At 35.5% G+C, this 24,079-nt stretch overlaps 4 protein-coding genes across 7 annotated transcripts in view; 2 read left to right on the plus strand and 2 right to left on the minus strand.

Moving 5' to 3' along the window:
- LOC149779288 (uncharacterized) overlaps nucleotides 1–24,079 on the plus strand; it is a 237,444-nt gene that overhangs the window by 22,395 nt on the left and 190,970 nt on the right. Inside the window, 1 exon segment of the mRNA XM_089938418.1 lies at nucleotides 9,996–10,194. Coding sequence (XP_089794544.1) covers nucleotides 9,996–10,194 — 199 coding nt within the window.
- On the plus strand, nucleotides 14,433–17,133 carry LOC149779289 (P2X purinoceptor 7-like). The gene is made up of 3 exons (XM_089939899.1): nucleotides 14,433–14,847; nucleotides 15,663–15,878; nucleotides 16,654–17,133. The coding sequence occupies exons 1-3, from the start codon at nucleotides 14,639–14,641 to the stop codon at nucleotides 16,808–16,810; spliced, it is 582 nt and encodes a 193-aa protein (XP_089796025.1). The 5' UTR covers nucleotides 14,433–14,638; the 3' UTR covers nucleotides 16,811–17,133.
- Nucleotides 16,816–21,162, minus strand: LOC149779290 (uncharacterized). 4 transcript variants are annotated; one of them, XM_089939897.1, is made up of 4 exons: nucleotides 18,624–18,855; nucleotides 18,092–18,263; nucleotides 17,629–17,780; nucleotides 16,816–16,997 (listed from the first exon to the last, which is right to left on the minus strand). In XM_089939897.1, the coding sequence occupies exons 1-4, from the start codon at nucleotides 18,718–18,720 to the stop codon at nucleotides 16,816–16,818; spliced, it is 603 nt and encodes a 200-aa protein (XP_089796023.1). In that variant the 5' UTR covers nucleotides 18,721–18,855. The 4 variants fall into 4 exon arrangements, 2 of the variants coding, with proteins under 2 accessions (XP_089796023.1, XP_089796024.1); XR_016415604.1 differs by lacking the exons at nucleotides 16,816–16,997; nucleotides 18,092–18,263 and adding exons at nucleotides 18,995–19,184; nucleotides 19,714–21,162 and having other exon boundaries at nucleotides 17,647–17,780; nucleotides 18,624–18,869; XR_016415605.1 differs by lacking the exons at nucleotides 16,816–16,997; nucleotides 17,629–17,780 and adding exons at nucleotides 18,995–19,184; nucleotides 19,714–21,162 and having other exon boundaries at nucleotides 18,124–18,263; nucleotides 18,624–18,869.
- On the minus strand, nucleotides 20,519–22,841 carry LOC149779291 (uncharacterized). Its single transcript, XM_089939900.1, has 2 exons — nucleotides 21,158–22,841; nucleotides 20,519–20,652 (listed from the first exon to the last, which is right to left on the minus strand). Exons 1-2 carry the CDS (start codon nucleotides 21,638–21,640, stop codon nucleotides 20,560–20,562), a joined length of 576 nt encoding a protein of 191 aa, XP_089796026.1. The 5' UTR covers nucleotides 21,641–22,841; the 3' UTR covers nucleotides 20,519–20,559.

Raw genomic sequence — 24,079 nt, forward strand, 5'->3', positions numbered from 1 at the left:
TAATCCATCATACCTGGAAAAACTACGTATTATAAAAAATAAATCAATGTTTAGCATGTTTTTAATTTACAGTTATGATGAGGCATGGACTTTTAAAAATCCCGGGGAAATAAATACTTCAGGTTTTTATCAAAGTGAGATTGTTGAATATTTTCAGGAAATCAATCAAGAATGTAAAAAACAACTAGATCAACTAAATCAATATTTTAACGAACATATGTTTGACATATCAGCGTCATCACGTGAAAAAAATCATCACGCGTGTGGAAATATTAAATCAGCTTATATCAGATATGGAATATTTTAATAACCGAGTAGTTCAAGCGATGCTTAGTTTAAAATCATTTAAACAATTTGGTGCAGATAAATGGTTAGAAAGATATAAATTAACAGAAGCCGATGTACCAAATTTTAAATTTCCCGGGTATAGTGTAATTGAGTTAAGAAAATCTGTCATTGATGTCATTGATGAGTTTTTTCCTAAAATACTCGATGCATGGAGAAAATTAATTCCACCAGCAACCGTTCTTAGATATGATAATGATCCACATGGCGGCGGGAGACACGTATCTCCGGGAATCGTTAATATAACACCGACGGTCGCGGTCAATCTGGTTTGTGACGTAATCGATGGCAGCTATCAAATAGATCTCGGAAGATCAAATCAGGCTCAACAAGGATACATCCTGTACACGTTCACACCACAAGTTCCCCCTGGAAGTTTAATCGTGCAAGAACCAACTAATCCTGTGTATTTGCGGTGTCACAATAATATGTTAACACGAATAAATTTTAAGCTCACAGACCACCTTAATCGCTTAATTGACATACGTGGAGAAGAACTTGTGATAAATCTGTATGTGAAATCGTAGATCTTTATGTAATGGAGGGTTTTTACACACGAGGATTTCTTAACAGTTAGAAGAACATTTGTAACAGAGATCAGACTCAAATTCGATCAACTTAAAAAAAATAAATAAAAAAATATTTTATTACTGATACAAAATTGTGTTTGGTACAAATTAATCGGCCTTGCAAAAAAGATATGTTTTTTTTTTAAAATTTAATTCTAGCCCACACGTGGTCAGCGTTGACAGGGACCCCAGTTACCAAAACTTTCATTTTCATTATCACCAGTAACGAAGTTACCCTGGATCGTTTCACCAGTAACGAAGTTACTCTGGATCGTTTCACGATCTAACATAATTTTTCTTAATTGTCTTATACGAGTACTAATCGTTTTCTTTGCCTCATACTCGTGGGATAATAACGATTTATTTCTTTCTACGGCGGCAGAGAGAGGAACGAACTCCTTCACATGATCATCTTCTACGGTAGCTAGCGACTAAAACATTGCCGCCTGAATCCGCTTCATGAGCTTGTATTCAGATGATAGTGTGTGTGTCCCCTGGGTTTTACGTTCTTGTAAAATCTCAAAGTCAGAAACTATTTTTTCAGGATTAAGTTCATCAGATATATTAATTCCATCTTTTTTCAATTTTTTAATACAACAATTACATCATTGATATTTTCATGGTTCATTATATAATATATAAATCTTTAAAATAAAAAAAAATATCCCTAGAACCCCTATCTAGTCTTTAGCGAGTTCGTCGGGATGTTTCAAGGACAGCACAACATATACAATGAATGAAGAGCCCCTATCGAGTGTATTAGCGAGCTCAGATTATGAATGAAGAGCCCCTATCGAGTGTATTAGCGAGCTCAGATTATGCATTGGACGGCACAAACATATAACTTAACTAAGGAAATGGATATATACAATGAAATGGATATATACAATGAATGAAGAGCCCCTATCGAGTGTATTAGCGAGCTCAGATTATGCATTGGACGGCACAAACATATAACTTAACTAAGGAAATGGATATATACAATGAAATGGATATATACAATGAAATGGATATATACAATGAAATGGTTATATACAATGAATGAAGAGCCCCTATCGAGTGTATTAGCGAGCTCAGATTATGCATTGGACGGCACAAACATATAACTTAACTAAGGAAATGGATATATACAATGAAATGGATATATGCAATGAAATGGTTATATACAATGAATGAAGAGCCCCTATCGAGTGTATTAGCGAGCTCAGATTATGAATGAAGAGCCCCTATCGAGTGTATTAACGAGCTCAGATTATGCATTGGACGGCACAAACATATAACTTAATTAAGGACAGTACAAACATATACGCTCAGCAAAAATCCCACCCACAATAATTAATCCAGTGGGTGATACGAAAATATGTATCAACAACCAGTCAATATTGTGGTTGAATTTTGCTGAGCGGGGGGTTTTGCGGTTCCCCCATTATTATAAAAATCGCAATTATGCGCGCACCACCGACAAATTGTCAGCCATGGGGATTCGATCCTGGACCGCGAGTGTCACAGTCCAATACCATACTGATTGAGCTATCAAACCTTGTTACGAACATATGTTTCGGAAGTTAATATATAGCCAAGGAACCAATATTTACACTAAAACAGCGGTTTCTGAATAATAACAGTTTCTGTATTTATAACAACAGTTTCTGAATATAAAACAGCGTTTTTCCTAAGCAGACTGCGAATCAATAATAACAGTGGCATGAACACACCTGCAGATCGATTTATACCATGACAACGGTTTCTGTTCTGTATCTGTATTACAGCTTCCTTGCGGATCAATAACATTATCATGATTTCTCGTAATGTTGTATGATTGGAAATATTTAAAAACCATAAATAATACTTCTACGAGTAATTAATTACGATGTAATTAGTTAAACTGACTAATTACGATCATAAAAAATCAAAAATCTACGAAGAAAACTATATATTACAAAGTAATCTCCCTTTTAGATAATCAAAAATTCAGTAGTATACAATCAGACAGTACTGGACCCCCTCAAATAATGATATAATTCAATGTGGTGATGATAATTATTGATACTGAAAGGTAATTTTCTGTTTATATTTTTTCGAGAAAGTAGATCTGGTTATATTTTCTGCGACGTATTTTACCACACGCGGGTCAATATCAAAATATTTTGCAGCAGCACGCATAGACTGAAATATAATTTTTTCGCCAGTTTCTGTGTTTGTGGAAATTACCGCCCTCTTTCCGATTGTCTTACATCTTCCTGTATTACCACATGCAGAGTTCACGCTTCGTGTGACAACTCGAAGGTTGTTTAGGGAGTTATTTTGAGGATCCTCGTCAATATGATCAATAACAAGACCGTCTTTGATCACTCCGAAGAAACATTCGTAGATGAAACGATGACAGAAATAATTTTTCTTTTCCCCCTCGCATGTGAACCTTAGATAACCATGATTATTAATACAACCAACTGGTCTCTTCAACTTGCAGTGTCTGATGATACCATTAATATTTGATTCATAGTTTGTTATGACAGGATGTGGGACAAATATATTTTGCTCCATTATAATAATATTATTTGTTTAAATCATTGTTTGTCTGAAATCTTGATATATAATCCTCCACGGATTTTATAGTGTTTTCACCGCTATTATTTTTTTTGTCATAATATCTTTTAAGTTCTCTGAACCGTTTTCCGCCGCACTTTCCACATAATTCTGTTTTTCCTCGCACTCCAATACCACACCGCAGACATGGTATTGGTCCAAGACTTCCTCGTCGTATGTTTTGTAAGTGCATCCAACAAAATTCCTTTCTGCAGGATTTGTTCCATCGATTTACTGAGCCGATCATCAACCATCTGCATTGAGACATTGTATATATAATATTTTTTATTTTAAATATTTGTTTTAATTATATGAACGAGTTTGAGAGATTATCCCAAACTAGGCCTGTTAAATATAAATTCAACCTCGACAGATTATCTCCAGACTTGCCAGTGCGAGATTTGGTTGATCCGAAAAATAAAAGTCTGATCTCGAAAATTCACGACGCCAAGAAAGAATTTTACACGGATGGTGCATCTCATACATGGTCAACGTTCAAGATCATACGCAACACTGACAAAGTCAGTGTCGACTCTGACACGGACGCCACAATGAACGACAAGCGAGCGGCAACTATCATTAACTACATCGCTGAATACGAGGGCAATCAAAAATATTTCTTCAGAGTAAAATTTATTGTATTAACAGAAACAGGTAGTTGGATTATCCGTGACAAATATGATCCTGTCCTTGGCAATAATAAAACTGTCATATTAAGTAAAAATTCCAGACCGGGTCTACTGACGGGTATTGACAAACCGTATTATGAGCGAGCGTATCCTGTAACAGCGGTTATTTATGGAATCTATGAGATAAATAGAAAACCCAACGTTGATAAACTAGCGCCGATGAAATTTTCAAGGTTAAATTGTGTAGCCGAACGAGTAATAGAACACTTTACAAACGCGATGCGTGGAAATGGATTAACTGATTTAAGGCGTGAAAAAATAAACTCGTGGGCTGATTCAGTTAAGGATACCGGTGCTACAATAAAAGATGTTGCTGAACTAGGAAAACTATTAAAATTTCCAATAACCGTAGCGACAATAACGGGAGAAATTCTGTACGAATCTAAATATAAATCGAAAGGAGCTCCAATAAATATTATCGATCATAACGCGCACGCATGGACTAACGCAGTAACAATATTTCCACGTGATCGAACTGTTAGATTTTACCCCACAGATAATTCTGGGGGAGGTATATTTGATTTTATTAAAGAAATAAGTAAAACCGATCCTGTATCGGTATGGTTATTTAAAAGTAATGAGGAAGGTGAATTTGATCAGTTTGTCAAACCAAACGGTGAAATATATCGCACAGAATCCCTCCATGACGAGATGAAAAATCTCGCGACGTTTTTACAGTGCAAGCACGCGGAAAATACTGACAGATTACTAACTAATTGTTTTACCGTTCCATCTGTTGCGGCTCATTTCGCTAGAGAAAAAAATTCATGGAAACCAACACGATTTGATTTACTCGAGGACGTACGCGCAAGTTGCGTCGAATATGGACATGGCGGATTATGGAATACCAAATATAATTACAATGATGTTATTTCGGTTGATATGGTTGCATGTTATCCAGGAAGTTTTCTGGGATACGGAGATTGTTCTGTGTACTTTGAAAGATTTGGTCACCCAACAAACGAGATGACGCGAGTGGCAATTAATGGACCATTACCTGATTTTGATCTGACTGGATTCGCCTGTATTGAATCATTCGAGTTTAACGAAAATCTTCACAAGATTTGTTATGTTTGGTTTGGTAGACATTTTTGTGAAAAACGTTGGGCACCTATAGTTTTGTTACGATACATGCTAGATTGTACGATACTGACATCGTTGGTGGTCAGTGAGGCAATTATATCATATCATGCACAGACCAAAGTTTGGTTGCCCATGTCAGATTCTGAAGTTATTAGCGAGTTTAAGGAAAAATATCCTGATGTTTCCGAAGATGATATTCCTAATAAACTCAAAACCGCAAAAGATTTCGGTAGAAAAATTATAGGTAAATTTACTCAAGGTGGTGCATATGATTATAAAAGACATCACGCATGATTAATTCTAGATGATGCCGAGTACGATTTTATAATTGCTGAGACAACAGCGAAAAATATATTTGTAAATCGAGAAAGTGTTTATTTATCCGACGGAACAAAATTGGGTACGATCGTTAGTTACATAAATGACGTCTCCCCACAATATACTCATCTAAGATCTTCCATGTTGGCTTATGTTTCTATAAATTTATTATCGATGATTAATAGATTTCCTGAGACCACAGTCAGAGTCGCAACAGACTCATTTTATATTTCAAGTAAATATTTAGAACCTGTTATGAAATTTACAAGTAATGATGTACGATGGGGTTCGTGGAGAATAAAAAAAGAACTATTACACAATTATGCAGAATCAGCAGATGTTCCAATGAGAGATTTTTATCGTAAGGGTAATAAAATATCAGAAATGTCGAAAGCACCATCGTTGAGTGATCCAATAACCAGATATAAGACAGTATATCTCAATGGACCTGGTGGATGCGGCAAAACGACTCGAGCGATTAATGTTTTTAAAAATTCAGATATAATCGTGCTGACACCCACACATAGACTTGCACGTGAGATGAAACAGCGGCAAGTACAATCGTGTACGTATCATAGTTTCTTTCGGTGGCGCGGAGATACATGGACTCCTGAACGGATGGGAGAAAAATATATACCTAAAATAATTATTTGGGATGAGATATGCACGGTCTCATTGGATACATTAAAAAAGTTTCTTGATTGGTTGTTGACGAAAAATACCGCTATAATAATGTGTGGCGATCATGGTCAACCGCCGCCTTTTGTTGGACCATCTCCACATGATTGGTTAAAAAATTTCGTTGATTATTACGAAGAAATAGATGATGATCAAAGAGCTCTTGATGCAAATTTGAAGGAATTTAAAAAATTAATCAGATTACAATCAAACAAAATTCAGTGTGAAATAATACGTGGAGTGATCTCAGAGACCTCAATGAGTGATTTTTTGAAATTATGGAGACCCACCGATTTGATCGTAGCAAGTAGAAAAATAATCAGAGACGCTTTACAACAGCAGTTATTTCAGCTGCATAAAGAAAAATACTCAGAATTACCCGTACCGTTGTGTTATAGACCATCAGATACACGAAAACAAAATATTAATGTTGATATTCCAGGACAGACTGAAAAACAAAATCTCGTATTAAATGATATTGTCGCCGTTGATATCAGTGTGGTCGAAGATGCAATACACGCTGACAAATCTCCATGGGTGTTGGGATACGCTATGACGATCCACTCGTCTCAGGGATTAACTATTTCTGATACACGAGTCTGGATTGTAGACGATCGTATCGAGTGGTCAAATTTAGTTTATTTAGCGGTATCGAGGGTCAGAAAAATATCTCAATTACGTAGAATCATAATTCCTGAAATCGTTGACAAATTTAACATCATCGATGATGATATAATAAGAAAAAAATTAATCGGATACAAACAATCTGATAAAAAAAATAAACGTGACTTTGATCTTGATGTTGAATTTATTATTGAGTTAAAACAGCAGCAGAACAATCATTGCGCCAGTTGCAATTGCATAATGCTGTGGAGGTATTCGAGTAATGATTCAAGACAATTTACCGTAGATAGAAAAGATAATAGTCGTGGTCATACACGAGAAAATACCATGTTAACCTGTCTTGAGTGTAATCGACGTAGAGGCGCTAGCGCCTTGGGTGCTGGCACCCTTGGCGCTAGTGCTAGTTAAGTGATCGAAATCACTGAAGTGATTTTGGCGGTAGTTGTGTATCCGTGGGAATTATTTGTAGTTGTTCACGTACAAATCCACGTTGAGGAGCAGCCGAATCTAATCTGTAGATTGCAGGTCTACCTGAGGATCTTGTCACGGTGGATATTTTGTGTGTGGTAACACTCCAAATAGGATCAGTCGCTCTTCGTTTACCACCTTCAAGTTCACCAGGCTCATATAAATATCTGACTGTGACATCACCCAATATTTTTTGTTTTTTAACATCTTTTCGTTGTGTTGGTATATTTTTTTTCGTAATTGCATTAATGGGTTTCATGTTGGTTGTTTGTGTGATCTCATTATTTAATGCAGCTATCACGCTTGGTAATCTTGCAACCCATTCGCGAGATCTTTTATCCTGAATAAATTCCCTCGCGTATTGATATCCAAATAACCGCTCAGCGAGTGTTCGATTAAATCGCTCAACAATTGCTTGATCACGATGAATTGCAGTATGACCTCGTCGTATTTTGGTATTATGTCGTTTCATCAGCGATGATACTGGACCAAGAAATTCCTTACCAGGATCAACCTGTAGTAGCTGTGGCCATCGCAGACCACCTTGTGGTCCGAGTCCTCGTTGATAAATTCGTTCAAATGCATCGGCTACTTCAGATGATGTTTTCGCTGATAGCGGCTCTGCTTCTTTATATCTACTTGCAACATCAACTACGGTTAGCGCGTATTTGTACGTTTTTCTACGCACAGTATCATGTGGTAAAAACAGAATATCAGCTTGATGAACTTCATTAGGAACACTGACATCGAAATACGCGTACTGAATTCGTTTCGGTGGTGGTAGATAAATTTGCCATATTGCTTGTTTGGATAACCACGTTTTAGCAGTAGAATGTTTAACCGCTGCTGCATCAGCAAGTTTACCAATTGCTGCTTTGCCTCTCCAGTATCCAATTGGTGAATAATAAATTGATTCCATTATTAATTACCAGCCCCAAGTGCTAATTTACCTTTCATCGAGGATCTTACTAACCAATTAGCTAATGATTCTCTAATATTTTTATTTTTTATAGAATTTAATGCATGAATTAATTTCACATCTGCAATATGTCTATCTTGTAGATTTTGACTTTTATAAGCTACATCATGAGCATGACAAGCTCGATCAATAGCGTTTATTGGTTCCTCGCCTGGTTTTGGTTGATCTTGATTATCGAGCCTGATATCAAGTCTGGTACCAGGACCGCAATAATTATATCCCGGTAGATGTTTTTCTCCACTGTATTTAGCCCATGGAGCACCTGGAAACTTTGACATCAAATTAGCAATATCACCACCGCGCTTATTAGGTAAAAATGAAAATTTCTTTCTAGCGCATATAGAACATTTTCCACCGTACGCTATTTTTTTATTTTTTGTTGTAACCGTAGCTAAATCAGTAGTTGGAGTTTTAACTTTACAACGTAAACAATATAAATTCATGTTATAAAATATATGGATTTAATTGATTTCTCAGCAACAAGAAAACGAGAGCCAGTTAAACACCATCCTGCGCTACCAAATTCCATCAGAATGATTATCATAGGACCATCTGGATCGGGTAAGACGCAATTATTACTTAATCTGATAATGAGATGGTTGAAATGGGATAAATTGTATTTAGTAGCACCATCCGCTGATGATCAGCGATGTTATGATGTACTTAAAGATTTCAATGAAAACGCGCGATTACTGGATGAAGGTAATGATGTTATAGAGTTTATAACCGATATTGATGAAGCACCATCCGTAGATTCCATAGACGGATTTATTAATAATTTAGTTGTATACGACGATGTAATGCTAGATAAACAATCAAATCCAGCCAGAATATTTTCCCAAGGTAGACATAAAAATACAGACGCGATCTATGTTACTCAACGATACACACAAATTCCGAAGGTGATCAGAGACAACTGCAACATTTTAGTTGTGTTTAATGGCGTAGACACACACACACTTAGAAATATTCATCAAACTTGGTGTGGTGGTGACATGGATATAATTAAATTCAAAAATTTCTTCTCACGAGCGCAAGCTACTCCGCATGGATTTATAACAATAAATTTACATGATCCAAGAACAAGATATCGTGTGGGTCTTGATAAAATCTTTTAACGTTTCTGATGAGCAGCATTCAGATGAAGATTCCCATGATTCAGATGAAAAGAAAAATATTCATCAAACTTAAAATTTCTTTTACAACATGGATAGCAGCAGAGAGGGGTGTCTACAATTCTGTTTGGGACAAACAATAATCGTAGACGTTTTATTGACCTCTATGAAGGGTCACTATTTTTTTTGGTCCAAACACAAGGGTGACCACTCCCTTAAGTGGTCTGTTCACCCTCTCTGCTGCTACATGAATGTGTTCTTTTTTGCGATCAAGGATATAATGCGATGCAGTTCATCAAAAACATTGAACTTACTAGGAGCATCAATAGACAATCTTTGCAATAAGAATATTAATTTTCCTGAGGATATCTATGGGAAAATTTGTCATTTTCATTAGTACATGAATTATAAAAGATGAAAGTAATTATTATAGTGTCTAGATATTATGTCAGTGATTTAAATAATTTGTGTAAGATTTTCATTGCATTTTTGACAGGTTTGTCATTAGTTGAGTTGTTGCATCATATTATATTGAGTAAAGTTTTCCATATTTTACAGGTAGGTGCTACTATTTGAAGAAGTACTCCTTCCTTTTACTGTTGTGGCTACGGAAATACAGAAGTCAGAAGAGGTCAGCTGAGGGTCATGTGACTGAAGATCATGTATCTTGCGGGTATGGAAGAAACATCGGTAATCCTGTTCACTTGGAACAGTGTCATGATTTGGAAGATGACCCACATGTAAGTTGATATTGGCAGCTGGAGTGACTGATATTTCAGTTCATATTGTACTGATTGAAATTTTCAGTTCCTTGTTATGAAATTTAAGGTAGTTCTTAGTTCTTTCTAAATGCATTTGTTGTTGCACATCTTAGATGTCGTAAAAACATTGGTCCCTTCTGATAATGTATAATGTATTATTCTTAAAAGTTTGAGTGTCTCTCACTCTATCTATGATCCTGTATAAGAAAATCTGATAGGTCCACTGATCTCGTGAAAGACATGGAACCCATATACCCCTTGAGACCATGCAGGGCTGAGCAAACCCCATAGCCCAACGTCCCGGACTAGTCATTTTTGAAGTCGGGCAAGTAAAATTTTCCAAGTCGCTAGTCTGGAACAAGTGCTTTTTAAAAAAGTTGGGCTAGTCCTTATTTTCATGCTTTAATCACTATATCTACCTTTTTTTGGCCAATCATGCCCTCCGGGCGTACTGAATACTTGATTCTACTCCTCTTTGTGTATACATTTACATCCTGTTACCGCTTGACTGCATATTGGGCTAAGCGAGCAAATTATCGGCAAATCAAAACACGTCAAACAAAAGAAAGCCAGCATAATCAATTAGCAGTGTTGTAAGTCGTTATGTTGCAATGAGTTTACTCAATCTAGATCATAACCAGCGGCTCACTATGATTTTAATTCAGCGAGTCCGTGTAGTTAAATTAACGAAAGGTACTTTACCGACATCAGTGTTGGTTTCCTTTTTGAACTCATTAAATGACAGAATGATTCTCTAATTTATAATTGATTATACAGATGACTAACTTCCACATGCGATATTGTGTTTGAAGCAAAACAATTACGCTAATTAATGAGCTGTTTCAGTTCGTATTTAAAAGAGAAATTTGATCTTATGATCACTTTAGAAGTAGTTGTCAAGCAAGCTGATAGTTACTCTGCGGATAAAATGAGTTTGCTAAATTATTTTCGCAAGGAAGGTAATAACGGCGATTCGGAGAAGGTAAATTTGTTTGAAAATGGAGGGATAAAACGTAAGACGGATACTGAATGTGCTTGTTATCCCTGTCTTGAATATATGACTCGGAAGGTGGCAGACATATACATGGACATATTTTCAAATCCATGAGCTAAAACATATATACATGAACCTGAAGAAGCCAAATGTATAACAACCAATGTTTTTAAAAATTAAATTCTTTTAAGAAATAATTATGTTGTGTATTATTTCGTTTGTGTTTTTTCTTCTCTGGATTAAGTACATACATCTCATCAAATCTCGGCAAGTGATTACCATTTTGGGACCAGTGAAAAGTAAGGTGGGACTAGTGAAGAGTAAAGTGGGACTTGTGAAGAAAAAGGTGGGACTAGTGAATTTTCTGAAACCACTTGTCCTGGACTAGTGGTTAAAAAAAAATTTGCTCAGCCCTGCCATGTATAGATACCAGATACCCATTGATACCAGCATAAAAATCCAGATGCCCTTTGAAACTAGGTTGATAATCCTAGTGCCCTTTGAGACCTGTTATAGAATCCAGAAACCCTTTGTAACATGTTATAGAATCCAGCTGCCCTTTGAGACCTGGTATAGAATCCAAGTGCCCTGGTATATAATCCATATGTCCTTAGAGATCAGGTATTGAATTAGATATCCTTTGAGACCAGGTATCGAATTTAGATGTCCTTTGAGAACAGGTATTGAATTCAGATTTCCTTTGAGACCAGGTACAGAATCCAGATGTCCATTGAGATGGGGGTTGATACACCCAAGATACTTGTATTCATTCAAACTTCATGGATCTTGAAGATGGAGGATTTCAGTTTAGACCTGTCAAAATTAATGAGTTGAGGCTTGTGGATACCAACTATTGATATGCATAAGACAGTGGATAGGTTTATTTTGATGAAGTAAACAGAACATTAAAGTTTTCGTTTATTATGTGGAGTACGAGGTTGGACAAGATCCAGATTTAATACCTAATTAGACATCATGTAGGAGATGCTGAAAGGAGTTCACAGCTTACATGTATGAGGTTTTCAGACATATATAGGTTGAGGCTAATGATAGCCCTAATTGCCAGTGGTGATTCATACTTATAATAGGTGGTGATTTTCTTGACCAGAATACCTTCTTTTGATGACTGGAAAATCTGTGTGTAGGTTTTCTTGAACCACCCACATTTCTTGTGAGAATTCACATATTTAGTCATAGACAACATTGATTCTCCCATCAAATAAAGGTATAGATGTTCTGCTGCCAGCATTACTTTCACAACTCCGTGCATTTTACTCCAGCCCTTGAACAGTTGTCATGGATGTGTGACTAACTAATCCAATTACTTAACAAACCTACCAGGAGGTTGTGGGTTTGAACCCTGGCTGAGTCATACCAAAGAGTTATAAAAATGGTACCAACAGCTGCCTCGCTAGTTTCTCAGCATTAAGAGGTTAGTGTTAGGACTGGTCAGCCTGGTGTCAGGATAATGTGACTGGGTGGGATATCATGCTACATGTTTGTGGCATGATGCCCCAGTGCTAGACATCACTATGAACTTTCACACTGTAGACATCCTATCAGTATGACTGATTTGTTTTTAAAGCTACATAAAAAATCCAAATCTCACACACACACTTGACTGACCAAAGCATTACCTGATATACCTTAGTGGGCCAATAATTTAAAAAGACAAAAAATTAAATCAAGTACACCACTCCCTCAATAACTCACGCACGGATAACTCGTGATCTCGCTTATAACGCGATGTACGGTGTGGCTTCCAATTTTTTCCAAAGAAAATATATTTTAAATATTTTTAAAATATGCTGAACGTGAAAATATTACGATAAGAATTGGTAAATTAAACCTTGATACATCGCTCGTTTTATCATCGAAAATGGTGATTATTGCCCGTAAAGATAGAATCCATATTGTGAAATTTGCAAGTTCTAAATAAGATATTAAGTTTTTTATGATAAATAGTTGTCATTACATTGTAAATAAAAGTCTGGTGAAACAGCGATCGATGAAAACTTATGGTAAATGCTAACAGGTGACAAAAGAGAATGAACACCAGTTAAATGTCTTGCTGTGTGAAAGTCACGTTCTAATCCTTTAATTCCATTTCAGTGTAAACATTATAATAGCAACATATTCTGTTCTATGAAAACATGAAAAGAGTCAATCGACTGACACATCGAAACCCATGAGTACTTCTGTGAGAACCTAATTACATGCCAGCTTTGTTTTGATCAACAACTTGGGGAAGTGTTTGTTGCATTAAAAAAATCAATTAAAAGAGACCTGTGTTGTTTTATCACTTTAAATATGTCTTTTGTATCAAATCAAGCAAGGGAGGTACAAAAGAAAAAAATTCAGAGGCATGAAAATCTGAGCATAAGTTATTATAGTCACTACCGTGATCAAAATTCATTTTATTTGACCAATCGAAAATGATTTCACATTTTTATATGGTGCTGGAGACACAAAATATACTATGTAAAGATCATAAGTTGAGAAATCTGTGGGACTTTGCTCGGCAGCAGGAGTTACACAAAAACATTAACTGATTTTTTTCAAAATGTGAGGTTACTACCATGTCGGCTAATTTTGTGCATCTGGTAATTCTGCACAATGATACATCATTTCTGTAAACATTGAATCACGTGTTATTTTTGTTTAAAAATCCATTTTGTATCAAGATAGAACAATCATACTTTAATTAAGGAAAGTGATAGTCATAAAGAGCACAAAAATATCCTGCATTTTGACTCGAAATGCATATGAAAATGTGATTTCTAAATGTCAACATGAAGACCCACTCCATGACCTTCTTGAACCGATAACCCAGAAAATCCGATTTACAATGTATCTTTTAGAATCATGCAAATAAATACATTATATACAAGAGGGGAATGTATGCCTTAAAACAATACTGCAATTTAATCCAGGTTTCCAGTTTTGCAAGAAGTTGTCCCACACATACAAAATCATCTGATACCCAGCGTGTCAACTTGCTGCTAGAACATAAATTCTCAAGAAATTCCATGGTGTATAGTCTGTTTCTAAATTCTTTAGTAATTTTTTCATCATCAATAAGATGTAAACAAACTACATACTGTTCATTGTTGTTTCACTTCCACATAACAGCTTATTTTTTATAAAACGTTGAACTTTACTAACTTTTTTTACAAGATCGGTTTAGTTTGCTTAAAGGAATAGGGAACGTACATGTTGGTTTTATATTATTTGATTGCCTGTAGTGCAAAATTATATTTTATCTTATTCCCGTACACCGTTCTCGGGCCCTTTAGTTACTACAAGGAAATATTTCGGTTATCCGCGCAAGTGCCTTGAGAGATAATTAGATACGTATCACGTGGCCGGTAGTGACGTCATAGGACCTATTGCTATCACCCAACCGAGCTAACTACGGAGATTGCTAGCATGATTCAGATAATTTCTTTTCCCTTTTGCGTCATGGAAAATTGCGAGAACGACTTCCCCGACTTCTCAGTAAGCGTGAACATTTTACCATATCAGTTTGAGCCACTTTTGAAGACTAACAACAAAGAGGGTAGTGATGACACATCATGTTCTTCGAATGATGAGGATATTTTGCCGAGTGAAGAAGGACGACTCGAGAACACACAATGGTTTGTAACGATTTATAGCATGCATTTCATATAAAAAAATGAGCAGAACGCACGTTACATTTCATTAAAAGAAACTGGAACTTTGTCAACTCCCGTGTGTATAAATCTGTAAGTTTTGGTGGACACAAATTTCGATAATCCTCACTTGATTGCCTGAAACTTTTAAATTATACTGATAGTGCGAGTTATCAAAGTAGATACTTGTAAAGCTGTATTCTAGTGTTTATGTCTTGCTAAATAAAACATTTTCGATATTAAGTAGCAAAGTTTTCTTAATTTTTAAAGCAATGAAAGCCACATATAGATTTTGTAAATTTATAATTGCTGCATTGTTTCAGAGCACCGATTCTAGTGGAAATAATGAAGTGCTGTACACTGTAAACACAGATTTTTTTGTTGTATGTGTTTTCTTTTTCAAATAAAGGACAAAAGCCCACGCAGAATACATGACTATGATAACGAATGTCAGTACACACCAAAGATTAACTCCTTCTGTAATCTATAAACACAAAAATCACAGGTCAAACGATGTCATAAGTTGCACTGAATATTAACCTATTAAATACAATTCGACTCATAATATCACATTGACTTGATAATGCTTACTCAAAACTTTGAAAGGCAACATACTGAGAACTAATGTTGTTTTGTCAAACGTTATTTCAAATGCAGAATCAACATGCTATTTCTAATCCGCATCTTTCCTTTTCACTATTTCTAATCCGCATCTTTCCTTTTCAATGCTTACAAAATGTTGAAAGTGATTTTTAAACATTCTTGAATGGTCAAAATTATGTTGTGCTCTTTCCTTACAGGTGTGACTGTGGATATTGCCAAATGATGAACTCGGCAATTGAGTGCTTATGCTGTGAAGAGGTAGAGGTAATTGAGAAAAAGAAGGGTGACCTGACATGTATAACCCTCCATGAAAGTTTCATTGCAAACTGCTTAAACAGACACGTGCTGGACGTATCCCTGTATGAATACCTGGAACATCATGGACCTTTGGATGATAATGAACCAATACATGAGTAATTTCTCCAATCTTATACAAATTTCTTCAAAATTCCTGTTTAATCAGATTTTCCTACACTTGTGACAATGTTTGGGACACATTTTACAAAACAAACTATTTGCAAGATTTTCTTACTTTTTCATCTTACAACTCATGGAGGCAACATTTATTGCAGAGGGATGCATTCCATTATGATGTTCAAGCTGTGATGGTCTTGAACTTATGAAAAGAATGCAGTTTTTAAGAACAAAATGTAGCTTTCTCTTTTAAAGACTTTGCCCTTTTTCTTGTCTTTTCTTTGGAATGATATCTAAACTTTTTTTACATTATATAGCCTGGATTGTGCTCATGTGCCATTAAGATATATATATATATATATATATATATATATATATATATATATATATATATATATATATATATATATATATATTTGTTTTGAGAAAAGAATAGCAGGTTTGTTATAAATTCTAATAATTACTATGATGTTGCAATCATGACAACAAATATTTTTTGCTTATCAACTAGGTTTAATGAGTCTTCAAGAACACAGTAAACAAACAACAAATAAATAGAACAATTTTATAATGATATGGGTCATTTCTCTTGTATGATGTCTTGTATCAAATCTATATGTATTCAAAGAAGATTAATAATTTGATAAAAAAATAAACATATCAAACGTAATTCACCTGAAGTACTAAAAGTACAATTCAGCATGATTTACCAAAGAAGAAATATCTAACTCTTGTATGAATTTACTCTTATAGGCATTCTATATTTATTTGCAGAACATACAGGCATATAGCATATCGGCATTTTGTCACATGGATTTGGCATCGACTAGGCAGACACAACCGTAAAGTGCTTCCATCCTGTGTTGTTTCAAAAATCAGAGAAACTTTTCCCTCAGAGGAATATGTTGGCTTCAGATATGCTGCACCATAAAAATTCTAGGATTTCATAAAGCGTGATTTGTGCTTCATGATGAGTTCATCTTTTGAAAATTGTTTGTATGATGCTGTGAGTGGTGGTGGATACTGAGATGCCCCTTTCATGAATATGTATGCTTCTCTGTATGTAGGCAAGTCCTTCCTCAAGTCCAGCAATGCCTGCTTCAGGAGTGCAATGTAACCTTAAAGAATAAAAATGCACCAAGATATGAAATCAATAAACTTTTTTAATTTTGAACTATTATATTTTCCAAATGATAGAATAACCTGTGTCCCAACATAATGAACTTTAATAAAATTTATTCCATGAACTATAAATGTATTTAATTATATTATTTATATTTCAGAATTTACTAGAGATTACTTTATTTCTTCTAATTACTTGCAGTGCTGGATTACACATTAAGCACACTAAGGGCATGCTTAAGGCACCAGCCCAACAAGGGCAACAGAAAAAATTCAAATTAAGTGTTGATGATGAAATTATTGAATTATATATGACCATTTCGATCTCCATGTATTTTGATTTACTTTTTAGCTTTTAGTGTTTTTTCCTTTTTAGTTTCACATTTTGTAGGCGGGGGGTGGGTACCATAATATTTTCAGTGCTTACAACGCCTTAATCCAGCACTGATTACCTGTTTACACTGGACATTACATTTATACGTTAAAAATGGCTATTGTCAATCTACAGTTGACACCAATCATCCCCGAGAAATTGTGACAGCAGCTTATACACAATGGTTTTGGTGTAGAAAAGGAGGATACAGCACATAACAGATATGCCACCAACATATTTAGTCAAAATCTTACCGAAGGTTGGGTCTACTTTGCAGTGCTTTACAACGGCCTCCACCCCTTTCTTGCCTTTTGGATAGACAACTCTCCACCGCTCCTGGCCAGTCTTGGTCACTGCATGTGCATTGTTTGCATTTTCATTATAGTACAGGGCAGCTAGATGTAACCTGAAGAAATAAAAGCAACAAAAAAAAACCCAATCAGAATTAAATGGTCAGTGATTCTTGCTACTTACTGAGCTAGTTTTACACTTAAGGTAGGCAGTTAGGGTTTTTTCAATTTAGTTTTTAAACATTATATATACAATACAATGATTAATATATAAGTGTTTCAAAGTACTGGCAACACTGGCTCAATTTCATGCAATAATTAATTTCTGCAAGTTTTTTTTAATCACCATAGGGGAAAAAAGTGCTAGGAGCAGCTGATCAGAAACACATGTTCTCATTTTCACCTAATCTAATTGCATACTAGTTACCTTGCAAGCATGGATCCATAAAAGAAATGTGTGCTCTTGGGTGCGTAGTGATTCACAACATTGTGGAACACTTCTAAGCCATAAGTTTGATGTATAGGTGATAGCTTCTGGATGTCTTGGAGTATGTGAGGACTGCGAATGACTTTATCCATAAGTTTGTATGCCCTGGATACTAATCAAGATAAATGATTGTGTATATGAACAAGTTTATCAGTCTGTGCTTACATGTTTGGTTAAATGAAAGGCGTATTGTGATTTCAGCTCTTTAGAATAATCCCACAATATAAATAGCACTTTGTTTCCCAACCATATATATATATATATATATATATATATATATATATACACATACACACACACACAAATCTCTGATTGGAAAAAATTGTGATAAAATTATGGCCAAATCTCATTCTCTGTTTGGTTATACCAGTAGCTCACGTGTGTACACAGCTAGTATCAGTAACTGGATATTGAAATAGAGCTGTGTAAGCATATGTATACTTTTCTATACACATTCTAATTGTAAACATACCATCCTTCAACCACTGTCTTTCTTCCAAAATGGGACCATGTTCGCATTTGCAGAAGATGGTAGAATGGTCCTCGTGCTTGTTTGTGATGTGGTTCATAAGTCAATCCCATTTGGCAACTTTAAGTTGACCATTGTCCACACAAGAAGCTGCAACCCAGTAGGCATGGTTCACTGTAGACTTGATCCACGGTCGAATCAATTCACCATCCTTCTTTTTTGCAGCTGCCTCCAGTTTCTTGGAGATGCCTGAAAATGAAAAAGTATGAATTCAAACAAAGACATAATTTTGCATGAGAATAGCATCCATAAAAAATGACAATGTTTTCAGTTAAATTCAATTTAATTATTACAACACATATCTATATATGTACCTTTTGCCAAGTGCCATACGTCAAAATAGTGTTTCATATCTGCTCGCTGCTCTCTCATATATTTCTGTACCATTCTATGCCGATCTGTAACAAGGGCTTTAATGGTCAAACCATGATCATTAACAATGTGATTCAATCCTCTCTTCAGACCTTCAATCTCCATATGCGTGGACCCTTTAACTTCGTTGCTCTTAAATAGAAAGAAAATGCACAATTTGCAAAGTTGATTAATTGTTTTTAACAGGACGTTCAAGGATACAAAAGGCAGGTGGCATTGGCTTGCCTTTGCAGGTATTAAAATTTGCTGAGCAGTCTAAATATGTATATCTGACAATTTCAAAACAACAAGTCTAGTTCCCAGTAACCTAACAATCACTTGTGTTAATATTTAATTGATCCAACTGCATTATCTTGAGGTAGTTCAACTTGATAAAATTTGATACAGTTATGTTATCAAAGTACAGACTATAATACAAAAGTATAATATTCTGGTAAAACATAACCAACCAACCCAATCAACATTTAGTGATAGCTATACACAATTGAAATTTGGTATGCTAGTGGAATAACCAATGTTAAAAAGACCTTGACAATTGAGTAATTCTACTCAAAGTTAAATACTGTCTTTCTGCCTCCCTCTTTTGTGTGCCAATTTAAAAGTTGTATACAATATAATAATGTCATTCACATAACACTCTAATGACAACCATATATTGTACCTGCACTAGCTGGATGTCAAGTACTTTCTTCGCCTCTAAATCCATCAAAGTATAAGCCCCATATTTGGCTGAAAACCCAGGGGAATCACAACGAGCATCACCTCCACATATTATTTGCTTTCCAGTGCGCTCTTCAATTAAGGAAGCTTGTTGTTTCTCTCATACCACTTCAACTGCAGGTACAATATAAGATGTTTGTAGCTTTGTAAATGTACATTTACTGAAACTTTGCATATTCATTCCCTCAAATAGGAGCAAAGCTTTTGCACAGTTGATACCAGAGAAAAATATTGCTCCTGCAGTAAACATATTACTCCATGGCATTCTTCCATCACAGGGCTGACTTTTCCATTCTGAAATGTGCCTATTGACACAAACTGAATTTGTTGTGATCATTGTTCCTCGAGAAAATTTCACAAACGTCTGGGAGGGCAAACAACATGATCTACACACATTCGTCAATTCTGCCAAAGCAGACCCAGACACCTGAAACTGTTGTTGATCTTCTGGTTTTGCATCTTTATCAAGCTTATAGTTCATGTGCATATCTTCAAAGTCACTGTTATCATCACTGTCCTATCCATCATCAGTATCTGAATGTGGTTCATATTCTGAATCGTGGTATGTATCAGGGTCAGTGTCGTCCTCACTGCTTGGTTCAGTTTCATTATCTGAATCCTCTGTTGGTTTTAGGAGCTCACACTGAATTGCTATTGATCTTGTTGCAGCTCGAACCTGAAGTATGCGAGTCCTCCTTGAGGGATCTAATTTAGCCTGAACTTTCACACTTCGTGTTAGTTTTTGTGGTTGGGCCTGAGGACTTGGTAGGAAAGCTGGTATGCTGAGTTAAGCATCATCTACCTCTACCAGAGCACATGCACTTGCAGGTGTATCAAGTACATAAGTTGCATTGTAACTTTGCATTGCTTGATGCAGAACCTGAAGAAAAAGAAAGAAAAAAACAATTATTATTGACAGGAAAAAGCATTTGTAGTATGTATGTAGTATCTTTGAAACATTTGAGTAGTCACATGGCAACAACTGATTCATTACATTTATGACCACACAAAAGGGGAAAAGGAAGGTGGAGGGGGCACAAAGAAGTTTATCCTATGTCATAGCCTAAGGCTCATATTTCTCAGGTGATAGTGAAAAACATGAAATTATGCATTCCACTATATTTTAAATACAGAGTACTGTTACTCTGACATTAGCGTCATAAACAACTCTTTCCGAGGTAAATATGTTCCAGGAATATATAGTGTACGCAATAATTCAATCTCCGCAGCACATGGGGTGGGGGTGTGATGATAATGTTGGAGAAGCATGGGAATGTGAGATGAACAGAGCTCTATTTTATGCAGATATTATTGTTTAAATACTTCAGTTACATTATTGTCACGACATTGATGGAAATTAGAGTGCATACAACATATTTATTTACCTCTGCATTCCGCCATTTGTGATAGGCTCCTCTTACTCGTTGTGGTTTGACAGTTGTGGTGCTGCTCCCACTCGGATCTGTCGGTAGATCTTCCCCCAGGCCTAGGGTTAGAATAATATATGGTACTGCAGTCGGCTTAAGTTTTGCCCTGGCATTTAAATATCCCAATTCTGCACGTCTTTCTGGATCAACTTCATATTGATCTTTTGAAAAATGAAGACTGCAAAGTCTATGAGTTACCGGCTCAAAGTTCTCACAGTGACAGTAATGGATCCAAGCCTTTCGTCGGATTTTGTCTTTCGGAAATTGGAAAAAATTACCAGTCGAATTGTTGTTGCATCCAAACGCTGCACAGTGAGGCATTTTGGAAGATTCTTGGAAAAAAAACTCGAATACAAACACTAATATGCTGCCTACTCTCAAGCACAGTGGATCAACAGGATGCTGAGCAATGGCCGATAGCTGCAAAAGATCCTGTAACATCACGTTTATTCAGCCTCGTTTCTACTCGACAAATATGTATATCGAAATGCTCGCGCAATTCATTCCCTATAATGTACTGTAAATATTTTACGGTGTAACTGGGTCGCCCCAAACTATTATTTAATTTATCTTGGGCAACAAATGAGTAATATAACCACAAATTTAATTGTATGTTCCCTATTCCTTTAATATCTCTTGTCATTTATTGGCATTTTTACCTTGAATTTTGTAAAACTAGCTATAAACCTGACCTAACTACTCAACTGAACTGCTGACAGAAACAGCCCAAAGTAATGTATTTAATTTCTAATCTTTCCAAAGCTGTGCGCAGAATAGGATGACATATCGCGAGTCAGGAAAACAGGGGAGGGGGTATTAATATTATTTTGAACAGAATATTCTGGTGACAATTGCCTCTTTTCTAATGGTAAGCAATGCTGTATTTTATTTTCATCAATTGGTCAAATTTTCGGTATGCTTTTTGCTTCACTATTGGAGATGGAAACCTTAAGTGTGCAGAAATGTCCGACAACATTGTATATTTGTCAAGCATGTCACAAACAGCAAGTATTATCGTGTTCAAATTTACGTTGTTTTAAATTTGTAGACCCACTGAATTCATGTTAGTAATGATTAACCCTTGTGATTTTTTGTTTATTTACTTCTACCACAGTCAGATCTATCTATCTATCGTTTGATCAACAATGTTTCTCGAAAAGAGTGTTGATGTTTTGTATTAAAAAAGACCCGCCTAATTTGGATCAAACAATAAAACAAGAATGTATCCAATTCAACACACAAATTAGTGACTTAGTACACCATATGTGACGTGGTACACGTGTTAAGCAAACGGAGACCATGTGGAATAATGTTTTTGATGACCTCCTCAATATACTGTAATTTATCCTAAATTAATGTTGCTCAATGAGGAAAATATAAACAAAGTACACTGTTATGAAGAATATTTATTCACAGTTAATCTCAGCACAATTGTCAGTTGAGTATTCAACATTACAACCTGCCAATCTCCCCTTTGCCTTTACGTCGATCCCTTTATTGGTTTTAGCTTTTTTATAGGTCCCTTGATAACTGGCACCTCACTTATAGTGCAGTCAATGTTTTTGGACCCCAATGTGCACGAGTTATCGAGGGAGAGGTGTAGATTATAATTTACATTGGGAAAGATGTAGCCATATTTTTGCTGTCGGCATTTACATACCTACCATATTCCCAGACTGTTGTTTGTTTGTTTTTTAGACTCAAAGTATGTTTTAATATTCCAAGGGGAGTTAGTGCACATGACACAAAGAAAGCAATGTTAACCAGTTGAAAATAATAGTGTTTTCATATGAGCCAGTATAAAATAACTGGAAATTCAAATTTGATTGAAATAAAATAATGTATCTATTTCCTCTGAAGCATTTAGTACACTTACAAACAAAATATTGTCTGCAGACTTAATGCTGTCCAATATCATCACCATGCACATGCATAAATATATGTACACACACTCACATAGTAACAACAACTCAACCAGAGATTAAATAAAATGAACACCAGTCTTTTATTTAAATAATTAGAAATATAGTCCTAATTAGATGCAGTCTTTCTTACTGTCAGTAGTTAAATGGGAGGTTTGAATGTAATGCAGGTGTTATATGTGTTCATGTTTGCACTCATTGGAGACTGGATGATACTGTTGTTGAAATTTCCTCTTTGTATTCTTTGAGTGAATTATGGTCAGAACTGAATTGTTCTTTCTGATCATAACACTGGCTTTGTCATAAATGTATCCAATCCAGTCTGAGAATCAGATATGCTTGTCTCTATCGCAAAAATAAAATATAAATCACATTAAGAACTGTCCATTAAATTGTTATTTTTTTTTGGAGGGGGGCATAATTTTTCACAAGCTTTATGAGTATTAAATTGGTATTTTTGTGTTCATGGGAATGACATATTTTTTCTCTCAAGCTATATGGGGTCTTACAAGTCCTACAGTTTAAACACAAATCAGCTATGTAATCATGTGGGTACTGGTGTCGTCAATAGTATGATAGGTGACCAACTAAACCAGTTGCATAATTGACCAAAATAAAATTGACACATATTAAGAACATGCCAATAATCTTTAATAAAGATGGCTTAAATATTCTCATTCAGGGCAGTGGTGTGTATTAACTTATGTGTATCAATATACACTTTTTAGTTTACTTGATTTAAAATGAATTGGGTTGTTAGACTGTGCATTTTCCTTATGCTAATTAGACCAGTGGCTCCCCCCAAATGTGTTCAGATGATGTGTGTGTGTGTGTGTGATTTGGATTTTTAATGTAGCTTTAACATTGTTTCAGTGGTATTGCTATGATATCCACAGTGTGGCAGTTTATAGTGAGGTCTAGCACATGTAGCATGATGTCCCACCCAGTCACATTATCC

The sequence above is a fragment of the Sinohyriopsis cumingii genome, chromosome 17 (genome assembly GCF_028554795.1).
Source record: "Sinohyriopsis cumingii isolate HCF-2022 chromosome 17, ASM2855479v2, whole genome shotgun sequence".
NCBI lineage: Eukaryota > Metazoa > Mollusca > Bivalvia > Unionida > Unionidae > Sinohyriopsis > Sinohyriopsis cumingii.